Source organism: Rhinoderma darwinii, chromosome 1, assembly GCF_050947455.1.
Source record: "Rhinoderma darwinii isolate aRhiDar2 chromosome 1, aRhiDar2.hap1, whole genome shotgun sequence".
In the NCBI taxonomy this organism is placed as follows: domain Eukaryota; kingdom Metazoa; phylum Chordata; class Amphibia; order Anura; family Rhinodermatidae; genus Rhinoderma; species Rhinoderma darwinii.
In genome coordinates this window covers 231454819-231478140 of record NC_134687.1, presented here as the reverse complement: position 1 = coordinate 231478140, position 23322 = coordinate 231454819, and the positions used below count along the sequence as shown (strand labels likewise).

The 23322-nt window shown below is 41.9% G+C and overlaps 1 protein-coding gene across 3 annotated transcripts in view; it reads right to left on the bottom strand.

The window, feature by feature from the left end:
- TEX15 (testis expressed 15, meiosis and synapsis associated) overlaps positions 1-23322 on the bottom strand; it is a 190083-nt gene that overhangs the window by 98884 nt on the left and 67877 nt on the right. For all 3 annotated transcript variants that reach the window (XM_075862214.1, XM_075862204.1, XM_075862223.1), the window contains exon 3: positions 2213-2317. In XM_075862214.1, coding sequence (XP_075718329.1) covers positions 2213-2312 — 100 coding nt within the window. In that variant the 5' untranslated portion in view covers positions 2313-2317. The remainder of the gene's footprint in view (positions 1-2212; positions 2318-23322) is intronic.

Below are 23322 nucleotides of genomic sequence, written 5' to 3'. Positions count from 1 at the left end.
TGCGCAAATCAGGAAAACAACACAAAACAAAACAACTTTATTTTGTTTCAAATTAATGAAAAAAAGTTGTCATAGCCACGCATTCCTCTGTTCTTCGGGCAGCTCTGCCTCCGCGGATGACGCTCCATCTCATGTGACTGATGTAACCAATCATAGGCTGCAGCGTTCACATGGGCTGCAGCGTCATCACAGGAGGCCGGGCTGCACAGAGAACAGAGGAAAGCGTCGCTATGACAACGCCCAGGGGTAAGTAATGGCTTTTTTTTTTCTAGAACTGTTTTCCGCAGCAGAGATTCTCAGAACACAGATACTGTTGAATCCTATAGTAGAGCAGGGAGCTGTCAGTACCCTGCTCTACTATTCACTGTGTAACGTTGACCGCTCATGGCTCAGCGCATATAGGCGTGATGACGGCACTGCCTCGGACCTGTGTGCGCTAAGCCGTGAGCGGTTTGGCAAGCATATTTTCAGAGTCCACTGGACTTCTAGCATATACCGCCATTTCAGGCATCCTATTGGTCCACAGTATCCTCAATGCCCGCCCTATTTACTTATTGTCCTCAATGCCCTTGTGCCACCGCGAGCAGACAGTGCCCGCCCCAATTGTATATACATGGATGATGGGTGTTATATATAGGCTTAATGGGGTAATATACAGGAATGATGGTGGACTGGTATATACAGGGATGATGGGGGTCCCTGTATATTACCCCCATTATCCCTGTATACAGAAGCCATCAGCCCTGTACATAACCCCCATCATCCCTGTATACAGGAGCCATCAGCCCTGAATAATACAACATCAACTCTGTATACAGGGATGATGGGAGTTATATACAGGGATGATGGGGCTTATATACAGGGATGATAGCTGTCTAGTATATACAGGGATGATGGGGGTTATATACAAAGAGAAAGATCAGCAGCACATCACAGTCCCAGAGAGCATTCAAAGGGGGCGTCTAAACAGGAGAAAGTTTCAGTCGGTGCAGGCAGTGTGGAGTCGTAGCCAATCCAACTCCAAAATAGACACAAAAAGGTAGAGAGACCGCAGCACACGTAGTAATCAAGGTATCAAAAAAAGGTGTCTTCATTTCACCATAAATAGCGACATTTCTCAAGCTTGAGAAAGACCCACACTTGGGTCGAAACGTCGCTAATTATGGTGAAATAAAGACACTTTTTTTTTATACCTTTTTGGTAATTATATACAGGCATGATGTCTGGTATATACAGGGATGATTGGGGTTACATACAGGGATGATGGCTGGTTATATACAGGGATGATGGCTGACTGGTATATACAGGGATGATGGTTATATACAGGATTTATGGGGTTATATACAGGGATGATGAGGGTTATATACAGGGTTGATGGGGGTTATATACAGGGACCCCCATCATCACCCTATATACCAGTCATCCATCATCCCTGTATATAACTCCTATCATCCATGTATATACCATTGAGACTAGCACTGTCCGCTCCGCTCGGCGTCTGGGCCTTGAGGCTACACAAGAAGTAATTGGGGTTGGCATTGAGGACACCGTGGACCAATAGGATGCCTGAAATGCCGGTATATGGCAGAAGTCCAGCGGAATCTGAAAATATGCGTCAAGCCACACAGACCAGAGGGATTTCCACAACTCATTGTTGGAACAGGGTTAGGCGAGTATGTATTTTATTACTTTTATTAGGCACTATTGGGGCGTTTTACTGCGTGGGGGCGTTATACAGCGTGGGGGCAACTATAGGGACATTATACTGTATGGGGACAACTATGGGGGCATTATACTGTGTAAGGGCAGTGTCAGGGGGTATATTATACATGGTAGTATACAACAGGCTTAGGGGATCTATATGAATTCAATGACGTGGCATGCAAATAGGGGGCATGGCATTCAATAAGGGGTTTGGCCTAAACATCATTTATTAATTGTAATCGAGGATACATTTTCGATAAATTGTGATTTTGATTTAGGTCATAATCGCCCAGCCCTACCCTGCACACTCTGCCAATACCCAACAGTTCCTATGAAGACCTAAGTGTCTACAGACTACATACTGATGACATAGCGATTGATGGAATAAACAGGACAATATTAATCTATTAAATCCTTTGTGCATTTCCAAGTTCCACCAAAAAATATTTTGCACCATTGCAACCATCAAGACTTGAAACATTTACAATACAATTTCCTAAATACTTACATTTGTCAACACCTCTTTTTATCTTAGGAATTGTAAAGTTCTGCAGAAGTTTATTTTCCACATTTTTTGTTCCAAAGGAAGCCTTGGCTTGATGTTCCATGTTGCCTGCATAAAACGTCCCCCAAAAAAATCCCTGGTTAAAACTTAAAGATACAATGCAATGCAGGGAAGGGCTAAACATTTAGGCTAGGGCTATGCATGTGACTACTATTATTCCTTGTGAATGAAAAAAAAAAACATGCAATTATGACAAGGGTCGATTTTCTGTGAGAAATACAAGGCTTCATGTGATTTTTCTTCCCTGTAGGAAATAATAGAATCTGCGTGGAAGTTTAGGTTGTTGTAGCCCTAGACTTAGTCAGTCCAAGTACACATATGTATCATGGTTACATCCAGGGGCAGTCATGGACTGCAGAGGGCCCCAGAAGTCATCACCTCCAGCCAGGACGTGATATCTATTCAGAATCCTGACACTTCGGTAACGTTTGTGGGAGATTTACAGCAAGGCAAGCGTAATCTTGTTCAAAATGACAGTTTACAGCGTAATCTCGTGAGATTACGCTTGCCTTGCTGTAAATCTCACACAAACGTTTCCGAAGTGTCAGGATTCTGAATAGACATCACGTCCTGGCTGGAGGTGATGCCTATTCATTGTCAGGACACTTGAGTAATGCTAATGTGTGTGTATGTGGTTGCACATAGTGATCTAGCAAGATCACTATGTGCTGTGTAAATGAATGGAGAGAAGTGTATGACGCTGATTGGTCACCGATTGGTCAGCGTCATACACTTCTCTCAACAACGCCCACTTGGTCAAAAAGTAAAACACGCCCAGTTGTCCATTAAGAAAGGCATTAGCATAAAGCTAATATAGGTCATAACTCCGTCAAAAGTGATAGCTTTTCTAAATAAAAAACACTGCTGTTACCTACATGACAGCGCCGATCACATTATGTACAAGATAGGGCACTTATAATGTGGTGACAGAGCCTCTATAAAGAAGCACTGCTTGTGTTTTTCCACCCTCCCTTTCCCACCGGTTTGTAAATGTAATGTAGTGTAATAAAGGGGCTTACCTGGTGCTTTATTTCATGGGCCGCCGCTCCGCTTCATGTGATCTTCAATCTTACTCCCTGTATCCTAAGACATCTGCTGTAGGGACCGGAAGTCAGGCTCCCAATGCAAGTCTATGAGAGCCTTGGTGTAAGTCTCATAGACTTGAATAGAAAGACTAACATCCTGTTTCTAAAGTAGACGCTGTAGGATTGGTGTTGTCAGAATACAGATTACCTGATCCCGCAGCGGCCCGTGAAATACAGCACCGAGTAAGCCACTAAACATAACTATATTACACTACCTTACATTTACAAACGCGGGGGTGGACGGAATATGTGGAGGAAAACATAGACCCGGAGTGTTTCTTTAAAGTCAATGGGCTCTGTCAGACAACAATGGTGTCCGTCATCTGATGCATCCGACACTTCCATTATTTTTGTTTGTCTGTTTTCCTATGATGGAATAGAATAACGGAAATACGAGATCAGGTGTGAACAGACCCTTAGTGGTACATTTTGGACAATATGTTTTATAAATTTGCAGCTTTTCGAAGTTCCAATTTCTCTGCTTTTAAAGGTTGTGTATAAGTTTGAAACTGTTTGTTTGTTTTTTTAATATATAAAAATGTCTATCAGTGTGTGCAGCTTTCTAAATACCTTTTTATTAAAAATTCTTTTTACTTTTAGATATAACGCTGCTTTGTATCCTGTATACAGAACAGCTGTATCTAGCGCTGAAACCTGTATCGGTCAGGTCAGCGGCACTGAGAGGTGCAGTGTCAGCGGGTCCTGCGTGTCTCTGACACACAGGATCGATCTGTTACCGATCACATCTAAGTTCTTAACTTAGATGTGATCGATAACAGGTGGATCCTGTGTGTCTAATCTGCTTACGCTGAAACCAGTCAGTGCCGTTGACCTGACGGATTCAGGTCTCAGCGCAAGATACAGCTGCTCTGTATACAGGATACAAAGCAGCTGTATCTCAGTAAGTAAAAATTATTTTTAATAAAAAGTATTTTGAAAGATGCACCAAATACACCTATAGACATACTTATTTAAAAAAACAAACAAAAAAACAACAACTTCAAAAGGTGTACATAGCCTTTAACCTCTTCCCGCGTGACGACGTATTATTGCGTCGTGGTGGGGGTTGTAATGTTCGGAGCGGGCTCACCCGCTGAGCCCGCTTCGTACGCAGCGGGTGACAGCTGTGTATTACAGCTAACACCCGGGAATAACAGCCAGGAACAGTGATCGAGCTCTTACTGGCTGTTTAACCCCTTAAATTCTGCGATCAAGCGCGATTGCAGCATCTTACAAACAGGGGGGCGCCCCCTCATACAGCTCCTCGGCTCCCCCGCAAAGCGATCGGGGGGGGGGTCACCAATGGTTGACATAGCCTTCATCTCCTGTTAAGCCGTGTCTCTGGCATAGCTTAACAGGAGCCTGTAAAAATGTAAATATACTGCAATAAATTAGTATTGCACTGACATTAGTATTGCACTGTATTGTACCAGCGATCTAACAATCGCTGGCTGAAGTCCCCTGGGGGGACTAATGAAAAAAACAAAAAACTTAAAGTGATTTGTAAAAAAACAAAAAGCCCTAAAAAGGTAAAAAAAAAACTTTTCCCATTTTTCCTCTGAAGTAATGTAAAAAATAAGAAAAACGTACCGCTGCGTCTGTAAAAGTCTGAACTATTACACTATAGCATTATTTAATGCGCAGGGTGAATGCCGTCAAAATAAAATATAAACCGCCAGAATCGCTGTTTTTGGTCACTTCATATCTCACAAATTTTTTTATAAAAAGTGATCAAAAATTCTCTTGTAGCCCAAAACGGTAGCATGAGATCAGCATGTCCTGTGTGAGAACCGTTTTAGGGGAGAGGGAGGAAAAGAAAGAGCCCCACGCGTATCGCCAACAAGTGGCTTCCTCAGGGGTTAGCTAACAACTGAGCATGTACTGCCAGTTATATAGAGGGATAATAGGATATTAGTTAGTGCACAGGTGTGCACTCTAGGTCGCATGGACCCTCCCTCCTGATTAGAGCAAGAAAATGAAATGAACAAACAGTCCTCTGTTCGTGCACAGTGCGCACGCGCCAGAGCCGACACCATGTGCACCTGGCGGCGGCCCAGGCGCACGCGCAGTGCGCACGGAGGGACGGTCAGCGCCATTGAAATCAATGGCAAAAGATCACTGCTCTGATCAGGAGGGAGGGTCCATGCGACCTAGAGTGCACACCTGTGCACTAACTAATATCCTATTATCCCTCTATATAACTGGCAGTACATGCTCAGTTGTTAGCTAACCCCTGAGGAAGCCACTTGTTGGCGATACGCGTGGGGCTCTTTCTTTTCCTCCCTCTCCCCTAAAACGGTTCTCACACAGGACATGCTGATCTCATGCTAATTTTGATGCAACATTTTTGTCCTTGTTCCTTTATCTTTGGCATTCAAACGTCTGCTCTAGGGGTTTAGGTGAGTGAGTGGGAGTTACTACTTTGTTTGCCACTTATCATGGTGGTCTGTCTCCCCTTCCCATTGACTTGTACATGGCATTCTCTATGCCGTTTTTAAATGTTTTTAACCTCTGCATAGCATACTGAGTACTAATCAAATAAAATATATTTTGGATATTCACATAGCTATTCCATGACTTATTGGTTTTTGCCTTATACATACCCATTCTTTGGTTTCGAGTTACGATATCCACAGGATATGTCATAAATGTCAGATAGATGCGGGTCCCACCTCTGGAACCCGCATCTATCTCTAGAACGGGGCCACCATAACTACGTTCTATCTTACCCGGCTCCGCTGTCTTCCGGCCACTTCACCTCCTGGTTACATGGTCGAGTTACGAAAACAGCGTAACTCGCTGAGCTACGCAGTTTCCCTAACTCCCATACAACTGAATAGTAGTTACGGAAACAGCGTAGCATGCTATGCTGCTTCTGTAACTGCCATTCACTACTATGGGAGATACAGAAAAAGCGTAGCTCAGCGAGTTACGCTGTTTCCGTAACTCATCCTTGTATTGCAGTGTATTGTACCAGCGATCTAAGGATCGCTGGTTCAATCCCCTAGGGGAATGAATAAAATGTGTAAAAAAAAAAGTTAGATACATATTCAGGAGTGTAAACAATTTTTAAAAGTTAAAAAAAAAAAACCTTTTCCCATTTTTCAACAAGCACAATGTAAAAATTAAAAAATAATAAATAAATTGGTATCGCTGCGTCCGTAAAACTCTGAAACTATTATAATATAGCATTATTTGACTCAGTGAACGGTGTAAAAAAATTGAATTTAAAACCCCAGAATTGTTGTCTTTTGGTCACCATAGCGCTAAAAAGAATCAAATAAAAAGTGATAAAAAAATCCTATGTAGAACAAAATGGGGTCACTTCGCTCGGGGGTTTCAACTGCAGAGGGGTCACTTCGCTCGGGGGTTTCAACTGCGGCGGGGTCATTTGGCTCGGGGGTTTCAACTGTAGTGGTGGTCCTGGGGCGTCTCCTATGGGGTTCCTCTTCTTCATCACTGGATGAGGAGGTTGATAAATAAAACAGAGTCTCACCATCCGACGTGTCTGTGTCGGAAGCAAGAAATAAATATGCCTCTTTGGCAGTAAATATCCGTTGGGACATGTTTGATTGCTTCCCTAACGAGGAGCAAAAGGCTGCTACCTAAACTGGCCCAAAAAAAACTTGTGTTTTTATAGAACAAGTGGGCTTCCCTGAAACTAAACCTAACCAGGGCGAGGGTTCCTAACACTAAACCTAACTAGATTTTATTTGAACTTCCCTGAGACTAAACCTAACTAGGGCGACTATTCCCTGACACTAAACCTAACTAAATAATTCCGAGCTTCCCTGACACTAAACCTAACTACGGTGACGGGTGCCTGACACTAAACCTAGCTATATAATTCCGAGCTTCCCCAACGCTAAACCTAACTACGGTGATGGACCCCTAAAGCTAGATCTAACTACGGTGACGGATTCCTGACGCTAAATTCCCTGATGCTATACTTAACTACGCTTTTTGACGGTTCCATGACACTAAATAACCCTAATACTAAACTCACCAGTTAAATTGTCTAAATTGTCTAGACTAGCTATTTTTTTTAAAATATATTTTAGAAAGAAAAAATAATCCCCAGGGACCAAGAAATTTGGTCCTGAAAGCTAAGAAGTGGTCAGTGATAGGAGATCACTACCAGAAACGTGGGGGGAACACAAGGAGGAAGGGTACAGGAGTGCGTAGTGGATGGGGAAGATGGGAAGCAGAAAAAAGTTGTTCTTATTACTTTTTTCCGACTTTGCTTTTCTCGCTCTCTTCTCACAACCGCTCTGAACACCTCGCTATCTCCAACAAAGGCGTTCAGGGCGGTTGCAGCAGGATGTGATGTCAGGGAGAGGAAGTTTAGAGACAGATCACCGCTATTGCTCAGTTAGCCACTGACTGCCCAATAGTGGAGGGGGGACCATCGCGACAAGTCCAGGCATATTGAGCTGTGATAGCCTGCTGTCCGAAACAGCAGCTGTCACAGCTCGTGAATGCGCCAGCGGAAAATGGCGAGGCATTTTCTCCGTGACGTATTATTCCGTCACTGAGCGCGAACGATTCGGTCAGCATGACGGAACAGTACGTCACTGAGCGCGAAGGGCTTAAAGAAGGAGAGCTGATCTTAGGTGTAGACTTTAACACTCCTTTGCAACCCTTTCTGGATACTTCAAATAATGTTTCCACAATCCCTTAAAAAAAATTATAAATAATTAAAAAAAACTTATTGCAGATGCTCACTTGGTGGACTCTATTCGGCAGTTCATAAAAAATATTCGAGAAGTGATTATTTATTCATCCCACACTCTTTAATTGGTTCCATTGATCGGAAAAATTATGGCTTAATCACACACAGACCATGCACCTATTTTACTTAAAATATCATTAAAGGGATCCTGTCGTCAACATCTTACCGGTTAAACTCACCTGACCCCTCAATGGCCGCAGCTGTCCAGAGTGCATTCCTGTTCTCTTCTTTCCTGAAGTCCTCCTCTGTCAGTAAATATAGTCGTTTAAACTTTTCCCGCCTTTTATGGTAATTATTTTTCCCTCTGGGATGCAGCTTCTTAACCACGCCCACTGCCACCACCTGTCCGGCCCTGACTGGCTAAGGAGCTATCAATCAAAAAGAAGGAGGTGGAGTCCACTCTGAGATGCTGGAGGAATGAAAACCTGACTCTTTTCAGATGAAGATTTGACTCTTTTCTGCTCATTTGCATACGGCGTGGGACCACTGAAAAACGGAATACTAAAGCTACAGAGCTTACTTAGAACGTATTTATAGCTTAGAAGACAATGATTTTTCACCCACTTTCACCAGGTATTGCTGGCTTTATAGCTAAAATGCTGGTGACAGGATCCCTTTAAGTAAAAATTCAAATAAACAGCAATTTAATTGGAAACGTCATGATAGCCATAAAGCGCATATTCTCAAATGCATTCAATATTATTTCCAATACAACTGCCCAGATAAAAACTGCACCCCCAATATTTGGGAAGCTCAAAAAGCCCTTATGAGAGGCCTAATTGAACTAGGATCAAGGAAAAAATAAATAAATATATATATACACTACCGTTCAAAAGTTTGGGGTCACCCAGACAATTTTGTGTTTTCCATGAAAACTCACACTTATATTTATCAAATGAGTTGTAAAATTACTAGAAAATATAGTCAAGACATTGACAAGGTTAGAAATAATGATTTTTATTTCAAATAATCATTTTCTCCTTCAAACTTTGCTTTCGTCAAAGAATGCTCCATTTGCAGCAATTACAGCATTGCAGACCTTTGGCATTCTAGCTGTTAATTTGCTGAAGTAATCAGGAGAAATTTCACCCCATGATTCCAGAAGACCCTCCCACAAGTTGGATTGGCTTGATGGGCACTTCTTGCGTACCATACGGTCAAGCTGCTCCCACAACAGCTCTATGGGGTTGAGATCTGGTGACTGCGCTGGCCACTCCATTACAGTTAGAATACCAGCTGCCTGCTTCTTCCCTAAATAGTTCTTGCATAATTTGGAGGTGTGCTTTGGGTCATTGTCCTGTTGTAGGATGAAATTGGCTCCAATCAAGCGCTATCCACAGGGTATGGCATGGCGTTGCAAAATGGAGTGATAGCCTTCCTTATTCAAAATCCCTTTTACCTTGTACAAATCTCCCACTTTACCAGCACCAAAGCAACCCCAGACCATCGCATTACCTCCACCATGCTTGACAGATGGCGTCCGGCACTCTTCCAGCATCTTTTCAGTTGTTCTGCGTCTCACAAATGTTCTTTTGTGTGATCCAAACACCTCAAACTTCGATTCGTTTGTCCATAACACTTTTTTCCAATCTTCCTCTGTCCAATGTCTGTGTGCTTTTGCCCATATTAATCTTTTCCTTTTATTAGCCAGCCTCAGATATGGCTTTTTCTTTGCCACTCTGCCCTGAAGGCCAGCATCCCGGAGTCGCCTCTTCACTGTAGACATTGACACTGGCGTTTTGCGGGTACTATTTAATGAAGCTGCCAGTTGAGGACCTGTGAGGCATCTATTTCTCAAACTAGAGACTCTAATGTACTTGTCTTGTTGCTCAGTTGTGCAGCGGGGCCTCCCACTTCTCTTTCTTCTCTGGTTAGAGCCTGTTTGTGCTGTCCTCTGAAGGGAGTAGTACACACCGTTGTAGGAAATCTTCAGTTTCTTGGCAATTTCTCGCATGGAATAGCCTTCATTTCTAAGTACAAGAATAGACTGTCGAGTTTCACATGAAAGCTCTCTTTTTCTAGCCATTTTGAGAGTTTAATCGAACCCACAAATGTAATTCTCAAGATTCTCAACTAGCTCAAAGGAAGGTCAGTTTTATAGCTCCTCTAAACAGAAAAACTGATTACAGGGGTGCTAACATAATTGCACAAGGGGTTTCAAGTGTTTTCTAATCATCCATTAGCCTTCTAACACAGTTAGCAAACACAATGTACCATTAGAACACTGGAGTGACGGTTGCTGGAACTGGGCCTCTATATACCTATGTAGATATTGCATTAAAAACCAGATGTTTGCAGCTAGAATAGTAATTTAGCACATTAACAATGTATAGAGTGTATTTCTGATTAATTTAATGTTATCTTCATTGAAAAAAACTGTGCTTTCTTTCAAAAATAAGGAAATTTCTAAGTGACCCTAAACTTTTGACCGGTAGTGTATATATATATATATATATATATATATATATATATATATATATATATATGAATGAAATACTAGAACAAATCGAAATATTAGAACTACAACACAAAAGATCTCTTTGCTTAAAAATGGAAAAAAGACCTGTTTAACCCTTTCATGCCGACAATCTGTAGATTCACGTCCCATTCGCATATACCCTGTGCAGATAGGACGTGAATCTGCAGACCTCTCCTTCTGCCCTCATAGCGCTGGGGAGATAGCTCTGACGCTGGCGGTGTCAGTGTCCGCGGCTCCCCAGCAACCTGTTCTCTGACAGCCGAACTGATTGGTTCGGCTACAGAGAATATAATCACCATTTTTAACTGTTTCCCGACCGCCCACAGTAAATTCACGTCGGCGGTTGCTGGGGTCTGTGCAGCGCCGACGTGAATCCACAGTGGGTGTTAAAAGCGCGATCCGGGTGTTTCAAAGTAGTGCTGACAGGCGGATCGCACTGTTAACCCCTGCCTCTGGTTCCGGAGACATGATCGGGACCTGACTGGTTCAGGTCCCGATCATGTGATCGCAGGGAAAGTTTGTTGTAGGAACAAACTTTCCCGGGGACCGATTGCGGGTGCTGCTGTCGGTTGCATGGCAAAACGGCTGGTCCTCATAGGCTTCCTGTCAGTGTGACTCTCAGCGTCACACTGAACGTTTATAACAAACTAAACTAGGTAGAGTAATGTATTATAGCAGCTATCAGTGCTGCAGGTCTAAAAGTAAAAAAAATAAGGTAAAAAAAAGTGTAAGAACAAAAAATGCGGTTTTCCGAAAAATACACATATTTGGTATCACCGCGTTCGTAACGACCAAAACTATAAAACTATAATATTATTTTTCCCGCACTGTGAACACCGGAAAAAAATTGTACAAAAACAATGCCAGCATCACTATTTTTTTGATCATCACCCCTCCCAAAATATAGAATAAAAAGTGATCAAAAAGTCACATGTACCCCAAAACAGTACCAATAAAAACTACTACCCATGCCGCAAAAAACAAGCCCTTACACAGCTCTTTTGACTGAAAAATAAAAAAAAGTTATGGCTCTCAGAATATGGTGACACAAAAAATAAATTATTTTATAGAGAAGTGATTTTATTAAGCAAACGCCACAAAACATTAAAAAAACTATATACATATGGTATCGCCGTAATCATATCGACCCGCAGAATAAAGTAAAATGTCATTTATAGCGCACGGTGAACACTGTAAAAAAAAAAAAAAAAAAAGCATTGCCAAAGTGTATGTTGTTTATGTCACTTTGCTTGCCAAAAATAAAAATCAAATAAAAAGTGATGTACCCTAAAATTGTACCAATGAAAACTACAGATTGTAACGGAACAGCTCCAGTGGAGAAAAAATAAAAAAGTTCTGGCACTCAGAATATAGCGACAGAAATTGTGTAGATCGTTTAAAAAACGGATAAGAATGTGCACCATTTATCAGTGCGACACCGGCCACATGTCTATGAATTATTATTTATTTACCACATTATTATACCCTCTTATTATACCCTGATGTTCTCTGCACAGCTTACATATGCCACCACATTATAAACTGAAATATCTGCAAAACGCCAAACCGAACTATTACAAAGCAAAATCTGTGCTCCAAAATCCAAATGCCGCTCCCTCCTTTCTGAGCTCTGCCGTGGGTCCAAACAGCAGTTTATTACCACATATGGGGTATTGCCGTAATTGGGAGAAATAGCTTTACAAGTTTTGGTGTGCTTTTTAGTCTTTATTCCTTGTAAAAATTAAAAAAATATATATTTTTTCAGAAAAAAAGTAGATTTTCATTTTCACAGACAAACTCCTATAAATATAGCAAAATACCTGTGGGGTCAAGATGCTAACTATACCCCTAGATAAATTCCTTGAGGTGTGTAGTTTCCAAAACCATGTCACTTTTGGGGAGTTTCCACTGTTTTGGCACACAAGACCTCTTCAAACCTGACATGGTGCCTAAAATATATTCTAAGAAAAAAGGAGGCCCCAAAATCCACTAGGTGATCCTTTGCTTCTGAGGCTGGTGCTTCAGTCCATTACCACACTAGGGCCACATGTGGGATATTTCTAAAAACTGCAGAACCTGGGTAATAAATATTGAGTTGCGTTTCTCTGGTAAAACCTTTTGTGTTACAGATTTTTTTTTTTAGTACAAATGAATTTCGGCAAAAAAAATGACATTTGTACATTTCACCTCTACTTTGCTTTAATTCCCGTGAGACGCCTAAATGGTTAAAATACTTTCTAAATGCTGTTTTGAATACTTTGAGGGGTGCAGTTTTTAAAATGGGGTGATTTATGGGGTCTATCTAGTACATAAGGCCCTCAAAGCCACTTCAGAACTGAACTGGTCCTGGAAAAAATAGCCTCTTGAACGTTTCTTGAAAATTACAGAAATTGCTGCTAAAGTTCAAAGCCTTGTACAGTCCTAGAAAAATTAAATAATGTTCAAAAAACGATGCAAATATGAAGTAGACATATGGGGGGTGTTAATTAGCAACAATTTTGTGTGGTATTACCATTTGTTTTACAAGTAGATACATTTAAAATTAGAAAAATCATAATTTTTAAAAAAACAAATTTTTTACAAATAAGCAATGAATTTATTGACAACATTTTTCCACTATCATAAAGTACAATATGTCACGAGAAAACAATCTCAGAATCGCTTGGCTAGCCAAAAGCATTCCAAAATTGTTACCACATAAATTGACACGTCAGATTTGAAAAAATGGGGCTGGTCCTGAAGGCTAAAATGAGCTTGGTCCTGAAAGGGTTAATATGAGAATGGAACTAAAGGAATTATTAAACTATAACTCAAAAAAATAATGTATATATTGCTAATACCTATCGTCAAGGTGACATATGTGGGGCAACTTGGCTAACCTTATCAAGAAGCAACATTCTCTCTCATTTATCCCGAAAATAAAAGATAGAAATGACAGATTACAACATGAGAATAAAGAAATTTCGGAGGTATTTTGCTCATACTACTCTGAGCTTTATGGTATAGAAAAAACACCTCACTCCATAACTGATAAAACTCGAAAAATAAACGACATTTTACATAAAATTAACTTACTGCATATTACTGAGCAGCAAAGCCAAATATTAAACTGTACTTTTTCTTTACAGGAAATTGAAGATGTTATTAAAATTAGAACAAAAGGGAAAAGCCCAGGTCCAGATGGCTTCTCTAGGTCATATTATAAAAACTTTGCTAAAACCCTTTCTCCATATATGACTCAATACTTTAATAGCATAAATTCATCTAATCCCTTTGGGAGGGACTCCCTTACAGCCCATATAATGTTAGTCCCGAAAGAAGGGAAAGAGCCCTCCAATTGTAGTAACTACAGACCTATTTCCCTAATTAATACCGACATTAAAGTGTAGCTAAACTTTTGACAAACTTTTGACATGTCATAGTGACATGTCAGAAGTTTGGATTGGTCGGGGTCCGAGCACGGAGACCCCCATCAATCGCTAGACCGAAGCAGCTGCAGTGCTTCTGTGAGCGCTCAGCCGCTTCGTGTCTGTTCGGCTATTGGTGTACGGACTCAATACAAAGTCTATGAGCCCTTACTCCGATACATCAGCATTCCGGAAAAAGCCGAACAGACACGAAGCGGCAGAGCGCTCACACGAGCGCTTCAGCTGCTTACTTCTAGCTATTGGTGGGGGTCTCAGTGCTCGGACCCCCACCAATACAAACTTCTGACTATGACATGTCAGAAGTTTGTCAAACGTTTAGCTACACTTTAACGCCTTCCCGCCGCAGTCCTTTTTCAGATTTTCATTTTCGTTTTTTCCTCCCCACATTCCAAAAGCTAGAGCGTATTTATTTTTCCGTCGATATAGTACTATAAGGGCTTGATTTTTGCGGAACGAGTTGTCGTTTTTCGTAGCACCATTTATTTTGACATATAATGTACTAGGAAACGGGAAAAAAATTATTTGTGGGGAAGAAAATGAAAAAAAACAGCGATTCCTCCATGTTTTTTTGTGCGCCATTTTTACGGAATTCAGTGTTAATTTTATTCTGTGGGTCAATACGATTACGGATATACCAAATATACATAGTTTTTTCTATATTTTACTACTTTTACAAGTAAAAACCTAAGTGTAAAAAAGAAAATTTATTTTGTTTCGCCAAATATCGAGAGCCATAACTTTTTTATTTTTCCGACGATTAAGTGGTAGGGGGGCTTATTTTTTGCGGGATAAGCTGTAGTTTTTAATAATACCATTTTGGTGTACATGCGACGGTTTGATCACTTTTTATTTCATTTTTTGTGGGAGATTAGGTGACCAAAAAATAGAGATTCTGGCGTTTACCATTTTTTTTTTACGGCGTTCACTGTGCGGTTTAAATGATGATATATTGTACCGTATTTTCCGGACTATAAGGCGCACATAAAATGTTGAGAATTTCTCAGAAATAGAAAGTGCGCCTTATAATCCGGTGCGCCTTATATATGAACCCGACAGTAAAGAGAGGGGTTCATACAGGATCCTTTACCTCTATCGTGGGCGGCAGGGGTCGGCGGCGGCATACCACAGCACACACCATGCTCCTCCCCCCCGTGCGCCTATGAATTTATTCTTCACTTGGGTTTTTACAGTATCCATAAATGGATTGAGCATTACGGCCACCGTAATCAGGAGCCACACTGAGTGATACTTACAGCTCTGTAGGATCCTTGCAATATATCTTTGCTTTAGCGTTAACTATACCCACTACCCCAAAAAATGCCTCCTGTTAAGAGACATGCTTATGATGCAGGTTTCAAGCTTAAAGCTATAAGTTATGCAGTAGAGCATGGAAATAGGGCAGCTGCAAGAGAATTCAACATTAATGAATCCATGGTGCGTAAGTGGAGAAAACAAGAAGATGACCTCCGCCAAGTAAAGAAGACCAAACTGAGTTTCCGAGGAAACAAAGCAAGGTGGCCAGAGTTGGAGGACAAAATAGAACAGTGGGTTATGGAACAGAGAAACGCATGTAGAAGCGTCTCCACTGTCTCTATTAGACTCAAAGCCACTGCTTTAGCACGTGACATGGAGATCAAGGACTTTCGAGGAGGTCCTTCATGGTGCTTTCGTTTCATGCAAAGGCGTCATCTCTCCATTCGCACCAGAACTACTGTGTGCCAGCAATTACCAAAGGATTATGAAGAGAAGCTGGCCATTTTCCGCACCTACTGCATAACCAAGATAAATGAAAAGAATATCCAGCCAGAACACATTATTAACATGGATGAGGTTCCCCTCACTTTCGATATCCCCGTAAACCGTACTGTTGAGAAAACAGGGACCAGTACGATATCTATACGTACCACAGGAAATGAGAAGTCATCTTTCACTGTAGTTCTCGCTTGTCAGGCTAATGGCCAGAAACTACCACCCATGGTAATTTTCAAGAGGAAGACTTTGCCTAAAGAAAATTTTCCTGCTGGTGTCATCATTAAGGCTAACCCAAAGGGCTGGATGGATGAGGAGAAGATGAGTGAGTGGCTGAGGGAGGTCTACGTCAAGAGACCGGGTGGCTTTTTTCACAAATCCCCATCCCTATTGGTCTGTGACTCGATGCGCGCCCACTTGACCGATACTGTCAAAGCCCAAGTGAAGAAAACTAATTCGGAGCTTGCTGTCATCCCTGGTGGATTAACCAAAGAGCTCCAGCCGCTAGATATCAGCATCAACAGGTCATTTAAAGTTAAATTGCGAGCTGCATGGGAGCATTGGATGACAGAAGGTGACCACACATTCACCAAAACAGGGAGGCAACGCCGTGCGAGTTATGCCACTATGTGCCAGTGGATCGTGGATGCCTGGAAGAATGTATCAGTCTCCAGTGTCATCCGAGCTTTCAGGAAGGCTGGAATCACCACTGAAGAGCCTAGCAGCAGCAACGAAACCGACTCGGATAATGAAGAGGAGGACCCCATGCTTGATGCCGAAATCGCCCAACTGTTCAACTCCGACACTGAAGATGACGGATTTGATGGATTTCTGGTGGAGGAATGAACTGAAAAAGTACGGTAAGGGTATGTGCACACACACTAATTACGTCCGTAATTGACGGACGTATTTCGGCCGCAAGTCCCGGACCGAACACAGTGCAAGGAGCCGGGCTCCTAGCATCATACTTATGTACGACGCTAGGAGTCCCTGCCTTGCTGCAGGACAACTGTCCCGTAGTATAATCATGTTTACAGTACGGGACAGTTGTCCTGCAGCGAGGCAGGGACTCCTAGCGTCGTACATAAGTATGATGCTAGGAGCCCGGCTCCTTGCACTGTTCGGTCCGGGACTTGCGGCCGAAATACGTCCGTCAATTACGGACGTAATTAGTGTGTGTGCACATACCCTTAACGTTTTGATTTGCAATTACAGCTGAACCAGTTGCAAGTTATTGTTAAAAAGTGTAATAAATTTTGACTTGCAGTCTGAGCAATGGTTTATTTAACGGTAATGTGCTGCGCCTTATAATCCAGTGCGCCTTATATATGAAACATGATTGCTTACAAGGCGCTCATAGAAAGTGCGCCTTATAATCCGGTGCGCCTTATAGTCCGGAAAATACGGTAATAGTTCAGACTTTTACGTACGCGGCGATACCAATTATTATACCGGAGGCAGGGCTTAATAGGTGCACAAAGATGGCGGACCTGGGGTTCTTCATTAGGCCCCCAGGCAGCCATCGCCCCCCCCCCCGCGATTGAGGGGGGGGCGCGATGAGCTGTTAGAGGGGGTCGTCCCCCTCTTTCTAACGATTTAAATGCTGCGGTTGTTATTGACCGCAGCATTTAACGAGTTAATTAATGCCGCTCGTTACTCTGAAGTGTCGGCTGTAACAAACAGCCGACACCCGCATCGTATGCATACTTCCCCTACCCGACTTTGGTGTATGGATACGTCAAATGTTGGGAAGGGGTTAAGCTATACACTAAAATCATCGACAACAGAATTAACACATACAGTGAAGGAAATAAGTATTTGATCCCTTGCTGATTTTGTAAGTTTGCCCACTGCAAAGACATGAACAGTCTAGAATTTTTAGGCTAGGTTAATTTTACCAGTGAGAGAAAAATTATATAAAAAAAAAAAAAGAAAATCACATTGTCAAAATTATATATATTTATTTGCATTGTGCACAGAGAAATAAGTATTTGATCCCCTACCAACCATTAAGAGTTCAGCCTCCTCCAGACCAGTTACACGCTCCAAATCAACTTGGTGCCTGCATTAACCCCTTCCCGACATTTGACGTACATGTACGTCATGGAAAGCATTGACTTCCCGCAAAATGCCGTACATGTACGTCAAACGTTTGGCACCGGCTCAGAAGCTGAGTCGGTGCCATCATCGTCGGATCTCAGCTGTATCTTACAGCTGACATCCGACTGTAACGGCGGGGACCGAAATTAGCTTCGATCCCCGCCATTAACCCCTTAAGTGCAGCGCTCAAACGCGATCGCTGCACTTAAGGTGTTTGCAGCTCATCGGAGCCCCAGCAATGAAATTGCCGGGGTTCCGGTGGCTGCAATGGCAACCGGAGGCCTAATACTGGCCTCCCGGTCTGCCTAGCACCGAAGCCGGTCAGGATCCGCCCGGCGGCGGAGCCTGATCGGCTTCCGTAGCTGCCGGCAAGATGGCGCCGGGTCAGGAGCTGATCCGGCGTCATCAGCGGTGGAGGTCAGCTGTACTGTACAGCTGACATCCACCTGTAACGGCAGGAACCGGAGCTAGCTCCGATCCCTGCCATTAACCCCTTCGATGCAGCAATCGAAAGCGATTGCTGCATCGTAGCGGTTACTAGCAGATCGCCAGCCCTGACAGGCAATCGGGACTGGCGACTGCTGTTATCGCAACAGGAGACACAATGGTCTCCTGCTCTGCCATTACGGAAGCCGATTTAGGCCCCGCCGGGAGGCGAAGCCTAAACGGCTTGCTGTCAGTGAATGACTGACAGATCTAATACATTGCACTACATAGGTAGTGCAATGTATTAGAAAAAAAAAAATCTGACCGTTGGACCTTCAAGTCCCCTAGTGGGACTTGAGAAAAAGTGTAAAAAAAGTATAAAAAAGTGTAAAAAAAAGTGCAAAAAATAAAAGTTTGGAAACAATAAAAGTTTCAAGTAATCAAATAACACACAATCCCCCTTTTACTCTTATCAAGTCCTTTATTATTGAAAAATAATAATAAACCATATGTATTTGGTATCGCGACGACCGTAACGACCGGAGGTATCAAAATATTATATTATTTATTGCACGCGGTGAACAGCGTAAAAAAAACCCGTAAAAAGCGTTACCAGAGTTTCTGTTTTTTGGTCACTTTGCCCTACAAATATTACAATAAAAAGTGATCAAAAAGTCGCACGTATCCAAAAATGGTACCTATAAAAACTATAGCTCGTCCCGCAATAAACAAGCCCTCATACACGTCCGTCGACAAAAAAATTAAAAAGTTATGGTTCTCACAACTTGGCGACAGAAAAAATACATTCTTTTTACAAAAGTAATTTTATTGTGCAAAAAGTTGTAAAACATGAAAAAGTTCTATAAATTTGGTATCGCCGGAATCGTACTGACCCGCAGAATAAAGTTAACATGTAGTTTATAACGCGTGGTGAACGCTGTATAAAAAAACCAAAAAAAGCTGTGCCAGAATTGCGTTTTTTTGTTTACCTAGCATCCCAAAAAATAGGATAAAAGGTGATCAAAAAGTCGCATGTACCCCAACATGGTACCAATAATAACTACAGCTCGTCCCGCAACAAACCAGCCCTCATACCGCTACGTCTATGAAAAATAAAATGAGTTATGGCTCCAATAAGTCAGGAAATAAAAAAATATGCAGTTGTGCCCGAGGGGAACATTTCTTCTGTTTCAAGAGGCGATTTATCAAGGACCTAAAATTAGGGAACCAGGAAGGGGAGGGCCCAAACATATCCGCTGGAAGCGACGGTGCCCGTATTATACCAGGACAACACTTTCCCAGCAAAATTCCCCAAACTACAAAGGCGCGGAGTGTGGATCAAAAGGGGGATAATAAATGACACCATTTATCAGTCTGACACTGGCCTGTGCAGAAAGGATTGCTTCACAGCGTAACACACATCTATGGATTATTTTTATTTTTTTATACCACCTGACTATGCCCCTTATATACTCCGCCCCGCTTACATGTACCCCCAAATTATAAAACACCAGCAATACTCAAACAAATATAGTACCAAGCAAAATCCGCTCTCCAAAAGCCAAATGGTGCTCCCTCGGCCCTGAACCCTACAGCGTCCCCAAACAGCAGTTTCCTTCAACATATATGGCATCGTCATACCCGGGAGAACCCTTTTAACAATTTTTGGGGTGTGTGTCTCCAGCGTCATAAGCTGGGCATGACATATTTGCCACTGAATGGCATATCTAGGGAAAAATATAAATTTTTAATTTGCACCATCCGCAGCGCATTCATTTATGGAAAAGACCTGTGGGGTGAAAATGCTCACTACACCCCTTAATCAATGCCTTGAGGGGTGCAGTTCCATAGTGGGGGTCACTTATCAGGGGTTTCTTTTTATTATTTCACATCTGAGCCTCTGCAGTTGTGAACCAATACTTTTTAAATCGCCAAATTAGGCCTCCACTCCGCATGGTACTCTTCACTTCTGAGCCCTGTCATATGTCCAGACAAAAGATTAGGGTCACATGTAGGGTGTTTCTAAAACCGGGAAACACCGCATAATAATTAGAGAGCTGTCTTGTTATGGTGGCACAAGCCGGGCACCACATATTGGCATATCTATGGAAAAAAATCCCATTTTCACTCTGCAACATTGAGCGCACACTAATTTCTACAAAACACCTGCAGGGTTAAAATGCTTACTACACCCCTTGGTAAATGCATTGAGGGGTGTAGTTTCCAAAATGGGGTCACTTCTGGGGGGTTTCCACTGTTTTGGGCCCACAGGTGCCCAGAAACCAATCCAGCAACATCTGCACTCCAAATGGCGGTCCTTCCCATCTGAGCCCTGCGGTTTGCCCAAAAAGCAGTTTATGACCACATATGGGGTATTGCCGTACTCGGGAGAAATAGCTTTACAAATGTTGGGTTCTTTTTTTCCTTTATTTGTTGAGAAAATGAAAAAATTTGCGCTAAAGCTACGTCTTATTGAAGAAAAAGGACTGTTTTTATTTTCACTGCCTAATTCTAATAAATTCTATGAAACATCTGTGGGGTCAAAATGCTCACTACACCCCTAGATGCATTCCTCAAGAGGTGTAGTTTCCTAAATGGAGTCCCTTTTTGGGCGTTTTCATTGTTTTGTCCCCTCAGGGGCTTTGCAAATGTGACCTGGCCTCCGCAAATCATTCCTGCTAAATGTGATCTCAAAAAGTCAAATAGTGCTCTTTCCCTTCTAAGCCCTGCCGTGTGTCCAAACAGCCGTTTATTACCACATGTGGGGTATTGTTTTACTCGGGAGAAATTGCTTTACAAATTTTGTGGTGCTTTTTCTCCTTCAGTCCTTCTGGAAATGAGAAAAAATTAGCTAAACCTACATTTTCTTTGAAAAAATGTAGATTATTATTTTCAGGGCCTACTTCCAATAATTTCTGCAAAAAAACTGTGGTGTCAAATCGCTCACTATACCCCTAGATAATTTCCTCAATGGGTGTAGTTTCCAAAATGGGGTCACTTGTGGGGGGTTTCCACTGTTTTATCCCCTCAGGGGCTTTGTAAATGTGACATGGCCTCCGCAAACAATTCCTGCTAAATTTGAGTTCCAAAAGCCAAATGGCGCTTTTTCCCTTCTCAGCCTCGCCGTGTGTCCAAACAGCCGTTTATTACCACATGTGGGGTATTGTTTTACTCGGGAGAAATTTCTTTACAAATTTTATGGTGCTTTTTCTCCTTTAGTCCTTGTGGAAATGAAAAAAAATTAGCTAAACCTACATTTTATTTGAAAAAATGTAGATTTTCATTTTCACAGCCTACTTGCAAAAATTTCTGCAAAAAACCTGTGGGGTCAAAATGCTCACTATACCCCTAGATAATTTCCTCAAGGGGTATAGTTTCCAAAATGGGGTCACTTGTTTGGGGTTTCCACTGTTTTGTCACCTCAGGGGCTTTGTAAATGTGACATGGCCTCCGCAAACCATTCCTGCTAAATGTGAACTCCAAAAGCCAAATAGCGCTCTTTCCCTTCTCAGCCACGCCGTGTCTCCAAACAACCGTTTATTACCACATGTGAGGTATTGTTTTACTCGGGAGAAATTGCTTTACAAATTTTGCAGTGCTTTTTCTCCTTTAGTCTTTGTGGAAATGAGAAAAAAAAACGCTAAACCTACATTTTCTTTGAAGAAATGTTGATTTTAATTTTCACGGCCTACTTCCAATAATTTCTGTAAAAAACCTGTGCGGTCAAAATGCTCACTACACCCCTAGATAATTTCCTTGAGGTGTCTAGTTTCCCAGATGGGGTCACTTTTGGGGGATTTTGACTGTTTTGGCACCGCAAGAGCCCTTCAAACCTGACATGGTGCCTAAAATATATTCTAACAAAAATAAGGCCCCAAAATCCACTAGGTGCTCCTTTGCTTCTGAGGCCGGTGCTTCAGTCCAGTAGCAAGCTACGACCACATGTGGGATATTTCCTAAAACTGCAGAAACTGGGCAACAAATATTGAGTTGCATTTCTCTGGTAAAACCTTCTGTGTTATAAAAAAAATTGTATTAAAAATGTATTTCTGCAGAAAAATATGAAATTTGTACATTTCACCTCTACTTTGCTTTAATTCCTGTGAAATGCGTAAAGGGTTAAGACATTTTCTAAATGCTGTTTTGAATACTTTGAGGGGTGAAGTTTTTAAAATGGGGTGACTTTTTTGGGGTTTCTAATATATAAGGCCCTCAAAACCACTTCACAACTGAACTGGCCCCTGTAAAAATAGCCTTTTGAAATTTTCTTGAAAATGTGAGAAATTGCTGCTAAAGTTCTAAGCCTTGTGAGGTCATAGAAAAATAAAAGGATGTTCAAAAAACGATGCCAATCTAAAGTAGACATATGGGTGATGTTAATTAGCAACAATTTTGTGTGGTATAACTGCCTGTCTTACAAGCAGATACATTTAAATTGAGAAAAATGCTAATTTTTGCAATTTTTCGCTAATTTTTGGTGTTTTTCACAATTAAATACTGAACATATCGAGCAAATTTTGCCAGTAACATAAAGTCCAATGTGTCACGAGAAAACAATCTCAGAATCGCTTGGATAGGTGAAAGCATTCCGGAGTTATTACCACATAAAGCGACACATGTCAGATTTGAAAAATGAGGCTCTGTCAGGAAGGTCAAAAGTGGCTAAAGAGGGAAGGGGTTAAAGACAGCTGTCTTACATGGTCACCTGTATAAAAGACTCCTGTCCACAGACTCAATTAATCAATCTGACTCTAACCTCTACAACATGGGCAAGACCAAAGAGCTTTCTAAGGCTGGGTTCACACGACCTGTTTTCAGGCGTAAACGAAGCGTATTATGCCTCGATTTACCCATGAAAGTACGGCTACAATACGTCGGCAAACATCTGCCCATTCAATTGAATGGGTTTGCCGACGTACTGTGCAGACGACCTGTAATTTATGCGTCGTCGTTTGACAGCGTAAAATGACTGCCTCGTCAAAGAAGTGCAGGACACTTCTTTGGACATTTTTGTGCCCGTTTTCTCATAGTCTGCAATGAAAACAGCTCCAAAA